The following is a 17,820-nucleotide window of genomic DNA, read 5'->3' on the forward strand; positions in this document are numbered from 1 at the left end:
CAGGACGAGAAATGTTAGGGTCCATGTTCTTAAGCTTAGGAGACAACCCCCATGCATGCAAAAGATCTTATCATCAATAAGCCAGCCACAAGGAGGCAGTTAAAGCACTCAGTGAGAACATATCTTCCAGATACGAACATTGAATCAAGGACAGGGTGGATCGGTGATGCGAAGGCACCTTGAGCACCAGCGACCCATCCGGCTTCTTGCGGTCGGCTTTTCTGATCCGAGACGGTCCTTCGTTTCGATTCCGATTCCGATTCCGATTCCGATTTTAACTTGCCGTATGGTGAGCAATTCCGCTACGCCATGGAATACGGCCACGGCGACGGCGAAGGCAGGGGCTTCTTGGGAAAACGCGGCAACAGGCACAGGCAAAGGAGCCAGCGTGCGGACGGAGGAAGCACGCGGCGCTGCGGCGGCTGGGGCAAGCGGCGGTGGGACGGAGGGAAGCCGGGGCGGCGATCCGTGCGGACAGAGGGAAGCCGACTAGCCGAGGCAGCGGTGCGTTCTGACGGCGGATGGAGGGAGTAAAAGATGTGGACGGATTAGAGAGAAGTGAGTTGTGGGCCGAACGCGACTCAGAGCAGTTTTGGGCCGAATGCGAGTCAGAGCAGGTTTGGACCGAAAAGCTATTGATGAATGGGCCGGACGAAAATCAGGGTGTTAAGAAATTTTGGCTTTTTAATATTAGGGATAGATTTGTAACACGACTGATTACTGCGATTCTTCTAAAAGCCAGCGAATCAGGAGCTTGTTAAAGAATCATCACACATTAGCCTCTGGTTGGAGTCGAATCTCTTGCAATTCGCAAGCATATGTTTCCTTCCTTTCCTCCCTGCTCCCTCCCTACAACAAGATTCGTGTCCATACATCCAAACGAAGGGACTGGTCAAGTGGGGCCCCGCACGGTGACTGGTCACTGTTCGCAGTACTCCACGCTGCACACACGCACTCCACGCTGCACCACACACCTCGAATGAAACTGAGCTGAGCAAAGCGCTGGCAGTGGAAAGCCACGAACCTTGGCCTCGAACTGCTGAAAGGCAAATCCTCTCTCTCTCTCTCTCTCTCTCTCTCTCTCTCTCTCCAGCTTTCAGCTTTCCTCACTCCCCCTCGCTCTCCGAGTCTCAGCTCAGCTCCTCACACCGTCACACGCACCACCACCACCTCACCCTTTTTGGATCCTTCTTCCCAGGCATCGCCTGTCTGCCCCCATTGGCCCAAGCCCCACCTCCCTCTTCGTGGAATCCTAAATTCTTGCCTCCCCTCTGCTTCTTCACCTGCCTCTCCAACTAGGGAAAGGAGCGGCAAGCCAGCTAGGTAGCCATCAGCAGCCGCGCCCACGCCCGCCTCCCGCTTCTCCTGCTCCAGTCCTGGCCGGTGGCCTCCCTCCCTCTGCGATTTGTTTGTACAGCGCGCCTCCCTCCCAGGTTCTTGCCATGCGCCGTCGTCTAGGATTCCTGCCATCGCCCTCTGTTCTTGCTTCCATCTTTGTCGCGATGACAAGCGCGTGCTGATCGCATGCAGGAGTAGGTAGTCGGTGAATGGGAGCCGAGGCAATGTCGTCCCACGGCAGCAGGGTCGGTGGCGGCGGCGGGGCCCTGTCGCGGCAGGGCTCGGTGTGCAGCCTCACGTTCAGCGAGGTGGAGGGCCAGCTTCACGGCGACAACCTGGACGACCTCCTCCGCTCGGGCAGGAAGACGGCGGACGAGGTGTGGCGGGACATCCAGGGCGCCGCGGCGGCCTGCCCGCGGGCCCAGATGACGCTGGAGGACTTCCTGTCCCGCGGCGGCGGCCCGCCCGCTGACGCCGCCGCGGATACGGACACGGGCTCCGGCGCCTGCGGCTGGGCGCAGCAGCTGTACCAGCCGGCCCCGGCCCCGGCGGCGCAACTGGAGCTGGGCCGCCACCGCCCCGCCGTCGTCGGGCGTCCCGTGCCGCGGCCGCTCGGCGCGGGCGCAGGGCCGGTCCTGGACGCGCTGTACCACGACGGCCAGGAGGGCGGCGCCGGGGCGAAGCGTGCCGCCGGCGAGGGCGGCGTGGCGGAGAGGTGCAACGAGCGGCGCAAGAAGCGGATGATCAAGAACCGGGAGTCGGCGGCGAGGTCGCGCGCGCGGAAGCAGGTGGCGTGCCAACCCCAATCCCCCCACTGCATTAGAATATTAGATGAAATGAAATGGGCGCGTACTTATAAACTTGTGGTGTTTTGATTCATTGATGAAACGCAGGCGTACACGAACGAGCTGGAGAACAAGATCTCGCAGCTGGAGGAGGAGAACGAGCGGCTCCGGAGGCACAAGGTATGGCACCGATGCACAAATCAAACCATGCAGCCCCAATCGAATCCACTACAAAATTTTTTGAGACGAATATGGCTTCAGTACCATTGCATGCTTCTAGGTCGAAATTTGCAGTTGAAGAGCTCGTAGGAACAACTTGTGGTAGCACTCCAAGTGGACATGGTCAATTCTTGCCTTCTTGGTTTATAGAGTATATAACTAGAGCGCGCAAGCACGAATCCTAGATTATAAACCTAGTGCTCCATGAGACCATGACTCACCAAAATCCGCCATCCGTGTGTATTAGGGTTAAGCTGGTATTATCGTGGTGACACGTTTTGATCCATATCCATTTGGTTTCACATTTGTCTCAAGTTCATCCAAATAAATAGCATAAGCATGTAACGCCACCTTGTGTGTTCCCCTTGCTGTTGCGCTGAGAAATGACGGCTGCTAAGAAATGTGTAATACACGACAAGAAAACCCTTTTGTTTCTCTTGCTTGGCTTCAAACCATCATGGCCGAAACGGTCACAGCAGCTTGGTATGGTTACGCTAGTGACGATCGAGATATGGCGTCGGGCCAATCATTGGTCGCGTAACCGTAACTGCTTCGCGTTACACTTTCTCCTTTGGAGCCGGCGCGCAGCGGCGCAGGGGGTCTTCGTGTTGCGACGTGCCAAGTACTGCCCGTTTTGCCGCTGTCCACGCGTGATTGGCTCTCTGCTGCTGTGAGTGATTTCAGTAACATGACGTCCCACGAATCCTGATTGATGGCCGCCCCTGGACCACAAATTTGAGTCCAATCAGCCCGTCCCAGGCGAGCCTTTTCTGCGCATCTTCAGATCTTCTCGTACGGGAAATTCTCTCCTCTCCTCTCCTTAAAAACTCCTTTTCCATCCTGTTTTGAGAAGGGGAAAAAAGAGAGCGAAAGTGAACCATAGATATTCTAAAATGATCATTCGCTTGGCCATCTGCAAATGTGAAATGTCAGCGTTGGATGGTCGACCATTCCTATCCATCTTTCGGCCATCGCCCTGTTTCTTATGTATGCAGCAGCCAAGCCAACCAATGCGTTGTGGAGCAAGTGCGCATTGGACTGACATCACTGCCAATGACATCATGGTCGTGAACGATCATCCGTTCCTGTCCCACTTCCTGTTATAGAACAGTTTTATTATGCAACTGTCATTCAGCCTGTTCGCTTGTTGGTTTCAGCCAGGACCAGCCAACAGTGTTTTCCTCTCACAACGAACCAGCATCAGCTGGGCTTATCAGCCCAGAAACCAACCAGCGAACAGGCTCATGCCTTATGTCTGCTCATCGAACAGACACGAGACATCACTAGTTTTAGTTTGTACTCCCCGTCAGCAATACACTGCTTTTTGCCCATTGGACTGGATTCAGCTTGATGTGAAAATATTACCGCTAGTACCAGTACATAATACCATCTTCATATCTATCTTGAACCGCGTTTCGACGCTTTTCTTTGCCGGTTTTCATAGTCGTCTTGTGCTCCTTTCTATGCCCTGTGTCATGCAATCTGAAGACAGTATGTATAACCCTGCAAGTGACAATCTCTCCGAAAGGTGAGATCTGTATCCTACCCTGCACTTTGGGGGTAGGACACCCTGACATAATTGTCCAGAAAAATCACAAGATGACCAGACCAAACAGGCATTCATGAACTGATAAACCTCTACTATGTTGGCTCTATGTTGGTATACTGGCATAGCAATGCTCCAGAACGGGTGTGGCCGGCCTAGGTGCTAACTTCTCTCACAGCTGCTGCCAATTTGACTGGTGTGTTTCAGGAGCACCGTGCTTCACAGAACCAACTTGAGCGATTTCTTTCTGGCAAGGCGGTACACTGAAGACATTCTTTATACACATGCAGCACGATCGAAAATTCGAAACTGCATGCCTTACGTGCTGAAGAACTGTATTCTTTTTGACTTCTCAGGGAACGATGGGCTCACATAGACATTTGCTCTTTTGAGATCTGGACTTCGTCCCATACTTCTATGTCCCATATATGTATTAATGTATATATGTATATGTCCATTGGAACTGTAAACTGATACGGCAACTGTTTTGTTCTTGCTGCAGGCACCGGAGCCGGTAGTGCAGTATGTGCCGCGACAGGAGCTGAAGAATCAGCTCCGGCGGGCTAACTCGGCCAACTTCTAATCATGTTAATAGTAGTAGTGAGCTGTCCTGGAACTAGGCTGTTCAAGTTGTAACTGCCCTTCGGCCTGTTGGGAATACTCATCTAGTTTGCAAGAACTCTTCTATGCAGTCTCCAACTTGCAGAATGGATTGGCCACTGTTGCAAACTATTGTACTCCTGTTGTTGCGGCAATCTTGCTTCCGACTGAACTTGCAACGTGCTGTATGGTTTCCCAAGGGCAAAACAATGTGGGTTCCATCTATCTTTCAGCTGTCTCTACTAATATTTTTTTATTCAACTCTTCCTTTTTTGCCCCTCCAAAAGGGTAGACTAAGCAAACGAATTTCAGGATATCCTAAAGAGAAGTTTTATTCAAAACTGAAGCATGACTCTGTAAACTGGTCTGGTCTGTATTTATCAACAACTGGGTTAACATAATCTCGAACTGGTATACATCAAGTGCTGTCACTGTCAGCGTCCTCTTCCTCAGGGAGTATCAAGCGGAGGTCCTCGTTATCTCTGTAGACTTGGACCAAAGCTGCAGCCTTGTATGCAAGGAAACCCATCATCCCTGGAAGAACCTGCATAAAGAGAGCTACTTTCAGGAAATGTTTGCGGAAGAATATATTCTGGAGGGTATATCTGGCAATCTGCCAATTAAATGAGATCTAGTACAGTAGCAGAGTGGTGCTCTCACCTCAAAACTGAAAAAGCTATTTTGGAAGTGATCTGATAAAGCTGACAATCCAAAAATCACGGCAGGAATCACAAGCCTTGGGGATGAAAGAGCTACTCCTGCACCACCCAATGTCTTCTCTATTGTATTCTTCAAATCTTCACTTGTAATGCCAATTCTAGCATTCCCATAAATAGGCATAATTATTTAAACAATCAGAATGCGAGGAACCGAATAATGGGATACAGACTGCAGGTGGAATGTTGAAACCTACTTCTTCACTTTCTTCCTAAGAAAAACCTCTGGAATATCTTCCTTTGATAGGTTATCGGCATGTCGATACAGAAGTTGAAGATACAAGCAACTGTTCAGCATAAGAGCAACAAGTTTCAGAATACTTGAAGCACTTGTTAAAACTTCAGCAGACATCATGAGTAAAAATCTCCTAAGCTGCGAAGGGCTTGCTTACCTGAAACCAACCCCAAAAGCATAACTGACAGCAGTCTGTTCAATAAGAAGATTAATGATTTAGTCACAGTAGTTACTCACATGTAGGCACACTTAAAATTGTTTTATGTTCATTAACATCGAATCATTTCAATGTAAAGGCAGAGCTGATGGTCTTAGCTAGGTGTCTGGATGTCCAGTTAATGATGAGACCATTAATAAATCATTCAAGAAAGAGCACTTCATACAAGAAAAAAAAATACACACATCAAGTTGTATGTTTGGTGCATCCCCTTATATTGGCTCGAGTCCATGATTCAAAAACTAACCCAAATATGGTGCAAGGTCCAGAATGCATAAATGACAAACTATGGGCAATTTGCCCATACAACCCAGTTCAGCCAGTTATGCAGAAACATATTAGGTAATGCATTTTATTATCCATAGAACCGAGCTGCTGTTTTGGGGGTAAACATCAGTTGGCTTCAAGAGTTGTAAATCAGACACGGAAACGTTTAATTATGATATAGAGTTAGTTTACTTGTTTCTTTCTTTTGATATGAGGATGTACCTCGAGAGAGAAAACCAGGAGACAGTATAAACTACATGCTGCTCCAATTCCTGTGGTCAAGAGCAGCAATTCATCCTTGAGCTGCAAGGTATCAATAGATGAACATGTAATTACTCTTTTAAGCAATACATAGAAAATGAAAAATAGAACACTGGAAAGGAATCATACTGCTTCATATTTCAAAAGATTCAGCTCCTTCCTTTTGTCGCTCTCATTCTGCCTATCCTGTCATCATTTGCAATCATTCCCAATTCTCCATCAGCTATTGTTTTTTTTTTATGAAATCCATCAGCTATTATTGCAATAGCATACTCACAATCCTAAACAATGAACAGCAAGGATGTCACACCTTAGCAGACAGCCTCTTGCTCAAAGGAGGGCTGCTGTCACCGGACACCCAATCTCTGGTTGCTGCTAATCTCAACATTCCCTCGTCCACAGCATCTTCCCGCACCTATATCCCAATTGGATCGGTTAATCTCTGTTATTAAAGTCGAAAACACAGACATGTACTTCTCTTTTGACCCCCTAGGGCACCGTTAAGGCGTGTTGTATTAAACTTTTTTCTATATCTTAATATAAAGACGCGCAAACCTTTTGCGTGATCGAGAAAAAAGAAAACACAGACATCATGATTGACAGAACTCACGTCTTCAGGCTGGGCAACATCTACAGCACTCCCTTGGCCCGTGGTCGCCTCAGTCGCATCAACATTGGCGCCATTTCTCCTCCAGACCATGTCAGAGATCTTGGTGACGAAATCGCCGTGCAGCTGCCTCTCCTCAAGGAACATGCGCAGGACCTCCTCCCCAATACTGTCCCCAGCTGTTAGCAGCAGGTTAAATAATCTATACCAACCCAAAAAAAAACACGAAAGTTCTACTGATCGTCTAAGCGCTCAGCAATTCGGCATTCGATACTCCAGCCAGTGGCGGACCCAGCCCGAGAAAGCCAGAAAGGAGGTAGGGCAAAATTAGACTACAAAATTTTGGCTACAAACAACAACATGAAAATCAGAGTACACGAGCTGCTACTGCTATCCTCTACTGCTTTTATGTCTTATGATGACAGGTTAGGCAGAATGAGAGCGACAAAAGGAAGGAGCTGGCCAAAGCTCTAGCCTGCACAAGGTCGACAAAGGCAAGCTAACACATTAGGCAATGACATTAAAATATCCCAACCTGCTAGTCAAGCTACACTGTACCGGTAAACAAAACTAAATTGTACTGTACCAACCAAAAACAGAGCAGTATACTACCACTTGACCCTTGAGCTGATGAAAACTGCTACCTTAACCCTCAAGCTGATGAAAACCACTATCTGCGGAGCTGCGCAACTGCAACTGTTACTGCTGTTGACCCTAAAAGAACAACCGAGCTCGAGTAGTTTTTGCTGCTGCCTGCTGCTGAGCAGCAAAAGAGGAACGCAAATACTGCCGCTGCGCCGCGGGCGCTATCGGTGGCCGGTGAGGAGCCGCAGCTGGCCGGCTGCCGCTGCACGGCGCCTGCTGGGAACGCGCAGCGAACCTGCAGGAGAGCGTTGGGGGCTTGGGGCGGAGGGCCGGAGATGGAGCCGGAGCTCGGAGGGATCGGATGGAAGCACGGAAGTTGAAAGATGGACCAGAGGGGGGGCCGGTGCGCCGGCGCAGTGAGGGCGAGCCGCAGCCGTCGAGCGTGCTCGGAGCGCCGCCACCGACTGTGGATGTGGCGATGGTGTGCTGATGTGTGCTGGTTGCCCTAGCATTCGACACCTCCGGCGACGGAGAGGTAGGAGCACATCCAAAACGGATGAGATTATGAAGCAAAAGGTGGGTGAAAATACCTTGGGCTTGGAGGGAGGAGTATCGGAGAGCCGAGGTCCGCGGGAGGGGCCTGCGAGCGAGGGCGGGACCGAGTGGAGGGAGCAACCCGCGAGCGGGGAGGCGGCAGCAGCGGAGGCCGGGGAGCCCCATGGCCATGGCGGTTTCAAGCTTATCAGGACTGCGGTTTCAAGCTAATCAGGATTCAGGACGAAAAGCGAGCGAGGCAAGGCTGTGACTGGCCGTGGCCGTCCTGGCATCTCGCCACAATCCAACTCCGGAAGCCCTCACAAAACCGTAAAATATCTTCGCGTAGCAGTCTACAAAAAATTTCATTGGCCCATAGATCAAATAGTTAGCGACTTTTAAATAGTTAGTTTAGCACGATGTAACACCTCTCTCATAACTCATGTAACTCTTCACTATAATATTTATTTTTTATTATTTCTATACTTCATCTAGCTAGTTATTTACAAATTGCCATCGCGGACGCCATAACGGCCGGGTCTCAATCCTATCCAGCTTTTGTTTTGGTGCCCGGCCCAGTAGACAAGGAACTTCTTTTATCACAGGGTTAAGTCCAATCTACACCCTCCAACTTGCAGCAAAGTTCGGATTTCAACCTTGAACTTCAAAACCGGACAACTTTGGCCCTCCAACTCTCGAAAAAGTTAACTTTCAACCTTCTGGGCGGTTTTGTGGATGAACAGTAACTTTTGATATTTTTGGGTAGCGCCGAAATTTTATATTATTTTTTCAAGCATCTTAACGTCCTCAAATGAAAAAACTCAAAACTACAAAGTTGTAGATTTCGTCGAGGTCTACAATTTACATATAAAATTATTTTCATCCGACATCGTATTGAAGGGTTTTCTATTTTTTGAAATTTGAGTCTCATCACGCGATAAAATATGGTGCTGAAATTTTATATTATTTTTTCGAGCATCTTACTGTCCTCAAATGAAAAAACTCAAAACTACAAAGTTGTAGATCTCATCGAGGTATACAATTTACATATAAAAATTATCTTCATCTGACATCGTATTGAAGGGTTTTCTATTTTTTGAAATTTGAGTCTCATCACGCGACAAAATTGTTTCACGCGTAATGAGACTCAAATTTCAAAAAATAGAAAACCCTTCAATACAATGTCGGATGAAGATAATTTTTATATGTAAATTGTAGACCTCGATGAGATTTATAACTTTGTAGTTTTGAGTTTTTTCATTTGAGGACAGTAAGATGCTCGAAAAAATAATATAAAATTTCAGCACCATATTTTATCGCGTGATGAGACTCAAATTTCAAAAAATAGAAAACCCTTCAATACGATATCGGATAAAGATAATTTTTATATGTAAATTATAGACCTCGATGAGATCTACAACTTTGTAGTTTTGAGTTTTTTCATTTGAGGAAGTTAAGATGCTCGAAAAAATAATATAAAATTCTGACGCTCCTGAAAATATCAAAAGTTACTGTTCACCCGTAAAACACCGCGCAGAAGGTTGAAAGTTGAACTTTTTCGAGAGTTGGAGGGCCAAAGTTGTCCGGTTTTGAAGTTCAAGATTGAAATCCGAACTTTGCTGCAAGTTGGAGGGTGTAAATTGGACTTAACCCTTTATCACACTAGATAATTCCAGACAGTTGACACAGATTCATTCGGTGTCACCATGGCCAGAATGCTGAAGTGTTGAAATAATTCCAGACAGTTGACACAGATTCATTCGGTGCCACCATGGCCAGAATGCTCAAGTGTTCAACACGCATCACACGTGCTAAGCATGGTTGTCAAAATCCCAATTGTGCCGTACATTTACGATCGGTATTATCACGAGGTTTGATCTCCGATTTTAGTCAATAGAATCTACAAATATCCTAAGATTCCGATCTATGCTATTTAGACTTTGCGGTTTCGATAACCTTAGAAAGAAGAAAGCCAATGCAGGTACCATATATAATGAAAGCCAATGTAGGTAGCGAAGCTATTCGTTGGAAGATAAAAATGTTGACAGGCGAGAAGATTGAGCAGATCAACAAGGACAGTGGACAACCTCCACCAGCTGAGTCAATCCACGATACCAAGTACAAGTTTCTTTTGTTCATAAATCACAGCAGGATGCTTCCGGTAATTCCACAAATATAGCACAAGGTCAGCGCACTAGCTTTTATGCAAGTTACAGGAATTATTCTAGAGATATGGAGAAGCAATCATTGCCATGAAGACAGATCAATCACAAGATATTATTAGCCCGGAGGCCAGTTCATTTGCCTGCCTCCGAGGAGATGAACGTGGATGTGGTAAACAGATTGACCTGCAATCGAAGAAACCCACAGGTGCTTAGTACGGAACAGAAGTTGCCAAACAAGGACCAGAGAGTGGTTTACGGGCATTCAGTCAGTTGCACATACATCCACTTGGGCCGTCGTTGATGACAACGCGATAGCCATCTTCAAGTCCTTCCTGCTTTGCAACAACCTTGGCAACATAGAGGAGGTAGCCAAGTATCTCTACGTGCCTCTCTTCAGCCTATGAAGTGGGAAAATAGGCCAAGATGAAATGTATTTCTTTTGGCTTTTGAGGATTACAAATTTTAGACAATTATACAGTACAGTGTAACTGATGAGCAGTAAACTCTACCTTTGACAGGCCAGTTAGTCCATCCTTGACTTTGGGGATGATGAGGATGTGCGTTGGAGCTTGAGGGTTTATGTCCCTGAAAGCCAGTACCTGGAACCAAAACATCTGATTGATGCACTTCATAGATTACGAATACTCATAATCTGTAGCAGAAGAAGAACTACATATTGGGCTGAAGGTTTAGCCATTCACACAGCAGTAAACAGCAGAATTCAACCAAGCACCCAGTTCACTCAGAACCTTGCAATTTAGAAATCTATTGCACAGTAGCCATTGACAACATAGAAACTCAGATCCCTATACTCCTGTAACAAGATAATTGACAAGAACAGCTACTTGCTAAAAGACCAGGTTCCTTGTTCTCATTTAAATAAACTAATTTTGTATAGAAGTGATAAAGCTTAAAAAGAATATGCAGATCTGATAATTACAGTTTTCGTTTACATAATATGCTTTCTACTTTGAAATGGTAAAAGTTCACCAATTTCGGAAGCAGCTTAAATACTAAACAAGACAATGAGACATTGAGCCTTATAAGTTCTAAGCAGCAAGGCTCAGTCAGTCGCCCAGTTTTCTGTTTCACTAACAAAATGTAATAATCATAATTATCTAAAGATGCGCACATCATCACATAGTCCACCTAATAATAGAATATTCTTACTGCAACCTGAAACAAGTTTTAAGGGGTTACTTGGCATACACATAACACATAGGTACTAACATTTTTCCAGCATATCAATTCAACATATGGGCACCAACAGCATTCGACCACTTATTGAGAACAACCCTCTCACAATTTCCCGCATCACAATTTCACATGCTTATCAGTTGTCAAAAAAAAGGGCGTACCCAGTGCAGAGAGCTCCCGCGTTGTGCGGGGTCTGGGGAAGGTGTTAGTGGCAAGCCTTACCCTCGCCTGTGCAATGCGAGGAGACCGCGACTCGAACCCGGGACCTTCCGATCACAGGCGGTAAGACTCTACCGCTTGCACCAGACCCGCCCTTCTATCAGTTGTCACTTATCAGGAAATTAATTTTCATAGTACCATGTCCTAAACATAAAGCACATAATGGAATAATTGCAGCCAAAGCAACCAACGGATCATCTAATAAAATGTTTTTTTCAACCTAATTGAATATAGAGGAAAACACTACACGTTACCTTCTCGTCCTCATAAACCACAGTAGAAGGTATTTCCTTTTTGATGATCTTGTCAAATCTGCAGATGCAACAAACATCAGGAACTAATACACTTGCCCGAAGTCTTTCCTATGCAATGTGCACAATGTAGGTACTTGAACTTTTTTTTTGTCATTTTTAACCCCAAACTTGCTATTGCCAAACAACTTGTCTCAATAATTACAAGCACCATATCTCAGTATCCATTAAGCTCAGACGGCTTCTTTGTGCATTGCATTAGTTAGTATGAGCTGACCAATTCAGCAGCCCAAATTTCTGTCAGGGACTGGGCCACCAGGTGGGCTTCCAAGCTGGGCTGCGAGATGGGCTTCCAAGTAACAGTCGCCGGGACGGGAGATCAGAATAAAGACCAGAGCGGTCGGTCATCGAGAGGCATGGAATAGAACCTGAACCCCGTCGTCTTCTTCCTCTGTCCGAGAACCCTCCCCTGCTGTTCTTGCTAACTCCCCCAAATCCCTGCTATTCCCAGTCTAGATTCCCTCTAATTCTTCCCAAATTGTATTCCAAACTCTTGTAATTGCTACCCAGTAGTGAAGGATCGTAACAATTGGTATCGGAGCCTTCGATTCTTGAGCCCCAAATTTTTCTCCCAAATCGATTGAGCCCCATAGCTTCCATGGGAGGTGTTCTTCGTGTCACCGTGAGCCACATGCCTTGGCCCCTGCCTTGGTCCCTGCCAGATGAGGTTCTGCTCCAGGTCTTTAGACCATACGGCGGCAACAAGGTGTTTGTTCTTGAGAGGACAAGTTGTATGGTGGCGTATATCTTCTTCCTCCCAGACCATGATGCTTCTGCAGCTCTACGGGCACTCCATGGACGCTGCATCTATGATAACTGCTGCTGGATGGATGTCCAGATGGTGTCACGGCCTTCCACCTACAGCAGCGGTGTGCAGGCCACCAAGACCGCCTCGACGACGACGGTCACGACAGCAGTTGCGCCGCCCACGCCGGCAGCGCCCTCGGGTCGCATCCCTGCATCAGCCCGTGTCCCTGCGGTCGCTGCGACTCTGACCCCGTTGTCGCCGTCGACTACTTCGCTGATGTGCTCTACCCTGACGACGGCCACGACACCAGTTGCGCCGCCCACGCCTGCAGTACCCTCGGCCGCGTCCACCGCTTCCACTACATCTCCTGCCCCGACACCAGCCGGACCGCCCACCACGGCCGCTTCAACGGTTGCGTCCACGCCGGTCCTCTTCAGCACAACGGCCGCCGCCTCGGCCGCGAGCAACCCCGACTGCTTCGGTGCGTCGTCGCCTCCACGCGCCGCCGCAGCCATCGTCTTCCGGCTTCCAACACCGGATTCCCTCACCGCAAAGAAGAAAATCGCCAAGAAGTCGGTTCGGGCGCGCATCTCCCTCGGCGTCGGCCAAGGGGCCTCGCTTTCCACCTGGCTGCGCCGCACCAGCGTGTTCCCAATCCGTATCAAGGCTGCGAAGGTCGAATGTCCGAGCGAGAGGAAGAAGGCACTGACGACGCCGTGGAGCAAGGTCGTTCGGCCACACCGACGACCTCCACATCGGGGACGGCCTCCACGCCTTCGGGTCCAGGGACTGGGCATGCGGCCTCGGCCACGAGGGCGCGTTCTGCGTCACGGGAGTCGGCGTCGTCGTAATCTCCGGAGGAGCGGGCGTGCCTCAACGCCGTCGCGCACCTACGCAGGCCGCCCACCGCGCGTGCGAGCACAACGCTCGACGATGGAGAAGAGGGGCCTCAGCACCACGGCCTCAACTGCGAGGCACGCGTCCCAGCGTGTCATGGATGGCAGCGGCGACGTGAACGAGCGGGGCGGGCGCAGCTGCGGGCACACGCACCGACGCCCGTGTCGCCCTCGTCCTCATCGTCTGCCTTGGCTTCGCGTGCACCACCACCACCATACATTTCGAGGGGGGCTGCCACAGGGGACCCCGGGGCGTCATCATCATCGTCGCCGCTGGGAGCTCCGTGTCCGCGCAGCCTGCGTGCAGACCCGTGTTGGCGTCACTAGAGAGCGGCGGGGTGCACGGCGCTGCAGTTCGCCAACAACAGCTTCTTCCGCTACTTCAATTTCGTCATCCATAGCAACCTCTACTGCAGCACCGGCTTCACCAACCCCTCCTCCACGACGGGATGTGCCCTCGATGCTCATGGTTGCTGCCTCGAGCAGGCCAGGCGCTCTCTTCATTCGTGCAGCAAAGGTGTTCGTTGGAATGTCGAGTCTGCAAGAGGAGCAGTCTGCTCTGTCAAACAATGTGAGTATACCAGCTATGTCAGTACATGATGCAGTCTGCTGCTTCCTGGTAACTGCATCAAGGCAATGTGAGATTCCCTCACCACCAAGGACAAGCATTTTCAGCTCTGCAGTATACCCATCAGTCCAGTTCTGGGGTGTCAAAATGCTCACCAAACAATTACAGAGGAGCATTCCCTTTCCTTCACTTTCAGAATGTGATCAGACAGAGTGGTCTGTTGGGCTATTTGTCTACAAGGATGCTCTATTTCTATGGGTTAGTGGCAAGTGCTCAGTGGCGGTTAGAGGGCATGATCTTTTACCACAGCCAAAATCACCTGATCAAAGTGGTTGGAACATTCCCAATTTTGAGCTGTTACTTGCACTGCCCTTCTTTGTGTTGCAACCGGTGCCGCAGTCCATCTCTCTGTTAAACGCTGTGAAGTTTGCCATGGCATTCTGCACTGGAGTGCTCTCACGGACTTTTGGGATGCAAATGCTGGTGTCTTATGGAGATCACGGGGTGTTTGATAGAGGAAAATCCATAGAGTCATTGTGTAGGCCATTCCATCAAACAGATTTTATCTTGAGTGCTGCAGTACCAGTCAAGCTTTTATGGTCATCACCACAAATCAGAATGGTGTTTCTACAGGATGCCAATGTCGCCGTGCAGCAGCTAACTGACATGCAATTATTGCAAAATTCATTGGTTTTCTCTCAAGTTATCTGGATACAATTTCGAAGGCCTGTAGCAGTGGACACCTTGAGAAGTCACTCTGTGCCTGCTGGGAAGTTGTTCGGTTACGATCAGTCTACTGTGCAGATGCACTTTGTACTAAGCTGGTGTGGATGGTTACCTTGCACAATGATGCGTTGGGCTGAGCATGGCACAGTGACCCGAGCAAGTGTGCAGTTGTCCATTCAGTACAAGAAAAATTCAAGAGAGAAGGAGGATGCGTGCCTACAACTTCATGTGGTATTTGATGTTCAGTTCAGTGAAGTTGATTGCCAGAACAGCTTGGTCAGCCCTGAGCGCAGGATTTCTTTACAGAGCAAGGGTGGTTTCAGAGTTGACAAGCCCAGGAATTTCACATTAGTACAAGGTCCTCAGTGTATTGATGACAATGGATGGGCAGCTATGCATTGGAAATTTTTCAGTAATGGACAGCAACATTTTGAGAAATTATCACCAGGGAACAAATTTGATTTCATTCCTGATATGTTGGTGATGGAAACCTCACTTGTGCAAATGCTTGATTGGTTAGATAGCTACTTGTGGGGAGACAATGTGAGTGCAGTTCAAGGGAAGCATTTCTCGGTTCTTTCTGATGCAATACTACTCAATACGTTGATTGGTCTGACAATGGTCCATACAATGGTTGACTGCAGCAAGAAGCAGTACAATTTGGGTATGGACATTGAACCAGGGGTAACACTGTATTCCAACAGAAGACTTGGTAAGCTGAGAATGGATGAGGATGAAGGCGCTCTATCAGACGCTTACCGGCACAGTCAATCTGATATGTATGTACAGTTGATCCAACTCAGTTGGGATCCCGGTGGCGTCAACAACAGCGGCTTGGGGGCAAGCCGCATTTTAAGTGGAGGGGAATGTCAGGGACTGGGCCACCAGGTGGGCTTCCAAGCTGGGCTGCAAGATGGGCTTCCAAGTAACAGTCACCGGGACGGGAGATCAGAATAAAGGCTAGAGCGGTCGGTCATCGAGAGGCATGGAATAGAACCTGAACCCCGTCGTCTTCTTCCTCTGTCCGAGAACCCTCCCCTGCTGTTCTTGCTAACTCCCCCAAATCCCTGCTATTCCCAGTCTAGATTCCCTCTAATTCTTCCCAAATTGTATTCCAAACTCTTGTAATTGCTACCCAGTAGTGAAGGATCGTAACAATTTCCCATAGAGAAACTACTGGTCTCAAATGCTTCGAAGCATAATCTATCATAATCCATTATTATATCCACTATAAAGCAGGATTATAAAGTAGGATCTAGACCTAACCTAAGCAATCCCCGCTTACGCGGAGGTCCCCCGAGTTACTAAAGACTGGGGAACCAAATCCCGATCTGACGTTGGGGATTACCAGATCAACAATCTCCCAAGTATCAGGTTCCAAATGATAGATGGAGCGGTTAACACCGAACTGTACTGCTAAGGTGTCTACTACAAATCAGTGGGTCTTGCAACAGAAGGAGCGGGGATAAGGGCAGGGTGCTTACATGGTTGGGCTGTCGTTGGGCACGGTGGCGAGCGCCGCCTCCTTCTCCGAGGACATGGTGAGAGATCGATCGCCTCCCCGAGCACACAATTGGTCGCCGCCGGCACAGGAAGTGTTCCGTGGATAATAAACGATAAAGCCTCCGAAGAAACCCTCGCTTTCTCTGTCAAGTTACCAGTTTACCCTCTCAACTCTCAAGGTGAGGTACAGAGCTGTGCTTCGTGCCCTTTGGCATTTTCGTCCTTTTTTTGTCAAGCCATGGTTTACGGCTTTACGCTAACCTGGGGAAAAAAAAGCTGCACCTAAACCAGATGCGTGAAAATTCAGACCAAGATATGAATGGTTACAATGATATACTCCGTACAATGCAACCATCTATGTACATTTATAATTTGAGTTTGAACAAAAACTTATGCAAAAAGAAAAAAAACAGCATTTAAATAAGGGTGCAATACATAATATGTAATAATTTGTGTTGTTTTCTCTTCTTTTTTTCTCTTTATCATGCAATACTTTGATTGAAATTATTCATGTGTCATCTTAGGAACCACCGTGTTTGGTGACACAATAATAATATTAATATACTGCTCGTATGCATCTTACTTACTAATATGTCTTTGGTTTCTTTCTTCCTTTGTTATGGAGAGTTTATTTAAAATTCATATCCGAGCTTTTTTCAGTTCTTTATGGGTATTCTATATAGTATTTTTAAAGTAACGACTAAATAAATTAGCATGCTTTTCCTACATCGGTTGAATAAGAACGGTTTAGAATCTAGCAATACAACAACAATCATATAACTTGTCAAAAGCAACAATCATATAAAATCTCAAGGAAAATTTACAGAGCAAACACCAAAATATTAGAAGATGTAATTTGACCTTGAGAAAGTACTACCGAAGATTAGAAGATGTAATTTTCCTCATCTCGTTCAATTTTTCATAGTGAGCGTTGTTAAGCGACGCACCAGTAGTAAATTAGGTATCGCACCGGATAACAATGATCATCCATCATCGCCTCATTTGCAGCTAAGCAATTTGGAGTTAGGAGTTTTTGTTATTCTGGAGTCAGAAGGATCTTTGAATATGTGGTCAATTATGCCTTTTTTGCATGGATTTGCAAAGGGTCAATGGAAAATGAAAGCCGCCATGAAGTTGGCCAACAAGTCATGTCTACCGGGATTAGTTGTGCCACCATGCATTTCTTGTCTTGCATGTCAATAGTAAGAATTTAGGAGCCAGATAAAGAATGTTGATGTTGATGCTATGGTTTTGTAAACCATCTGTGTACAAGGTTATCACAGACCATCTGGCATTTATGAGAGTTTTTTCATCAGACTCTACTAAGGCTCCGCAAAGAAACAACTTCCTACTGGTGCATCATAAAAATAAGATTCTCTAAAAACTAATTAGAGATATTTTAAGAGAATAAACCTTTTTAAAAGTTTGTTTTGTTTAATAGGATCGAAGCGGATTGAAGGAGGTTAAGCCCCCCTACAAATTAATTCCTCTCGGTATCCTTTGATGCTCTCTAATCCATTGTTGGATATGGGATTAATCAAACATGGCCCCGTTCGGCTTGCTGAATCTTGGCTGAA

General features: G+C 47.5%; 3 protein-coding genes across 3 annotated transcripts; 1 reads left to right on the top strand and 2 right to left on the bottom strand.

Moving 5' to 3' along the window:
• The first annotated feature begins 811 nt into the window (after window positions 1-811).
• LOC136545782 (ABSCISIC ACID-INSENSITIVE 5-like protein 2) lies at window positions 812-4,528 on the top strand. The gene is made up of 4 exons (XM_066537762.1): window positions 812-1,433; window positions 1,531-2,126; window positions 2,232-2,303; window positions 4,391-4,528. The coding sequence occupies exons 2-4, from the start codon at window positions 1,548-1,550 to the stop codon at window positions 4,469-4,471; spliced, it is 732 nt and encodes a 243-aa protein (XP_066393859.1). The 5' UTR covers window positions 812-1,433; window positions 1,531-1,547; the 3' UTR covers window positions 4,472-4,528.
• A 225-nt stretch (window positions 4,529-4,753) lies between these two features.
• Window positions 4,754-8,254, bottom strand: LOC136545757 (uncharacterized). The gene is made up of 9 exons (XM_066537741.1): window positions 7,967-8,254; window positions 6,795-6,970; window positions 6,495-6,599; window positions 6,314-6,370; window positions 6,146-6,226; window positions 5,597-5,631; window positions 5,402-5,491; window positions 5,149-5,305; window positions 4,754-5,032 (listed from the first exon to the last, which is right to left on the bottom strand). The coding sequence occupies exons 1-9, from the start codon at window positions 8,100-8,102 to the stop codon at window positions 4,907-4,909; spliced, it is 963 nt and encodes a 320-aa protein (XP_066393838.1). The 5' UTR covers window positions 8,103-8,254; the 3' UTR covers window positions 4,754-4,906.
• A 1,753-nt stretch (window positions 8,255-10,007) lies between these two features.
• Window positions 10,008-16,369, bottom strand: LOC136545792 (14 kDa zinc-binding protein). The gene is made up of 5 exons (XM_066537770.1): window positions 16,225-16,369; window positions 11,746-11,803; window positions 10,585-10,674; window positions 10,356-10,473; window positions 10,008-10,258 (listed from the first exon to the last, which is right to left on the bottom strand). Exons 1-5 carry the CDS (start codon window positions 16,278-16,280, stop codon window positions 10,191-10,193), a joined length of 390 nt encoding a protein of 129 aa, XP_066393867.1. The 5' UTR covers window positions 16,281-16,369; the 3' UTR covers window positions 10,008-10,190.
• Window positions 16,370-17,820: the final 1,451 nt, after the last annotated feature.

This window comes from Miscanthus floridulus, chromosome 1 (genome assembly GCF_019320115.1).
Source record: "Miscanthus floridulus cultivar M001 chromosome 1, ASM1932011v1, whole genome shotgun sequence".
In the NCBI taxonomy this organism is placed as follows: domain Eukaryota; kingdom Viridiplantae; phylum Streptophyta; class Magnoliopsida; order Poales; family Poaceae; genus Miscanthus; species Miscanthus floridulus.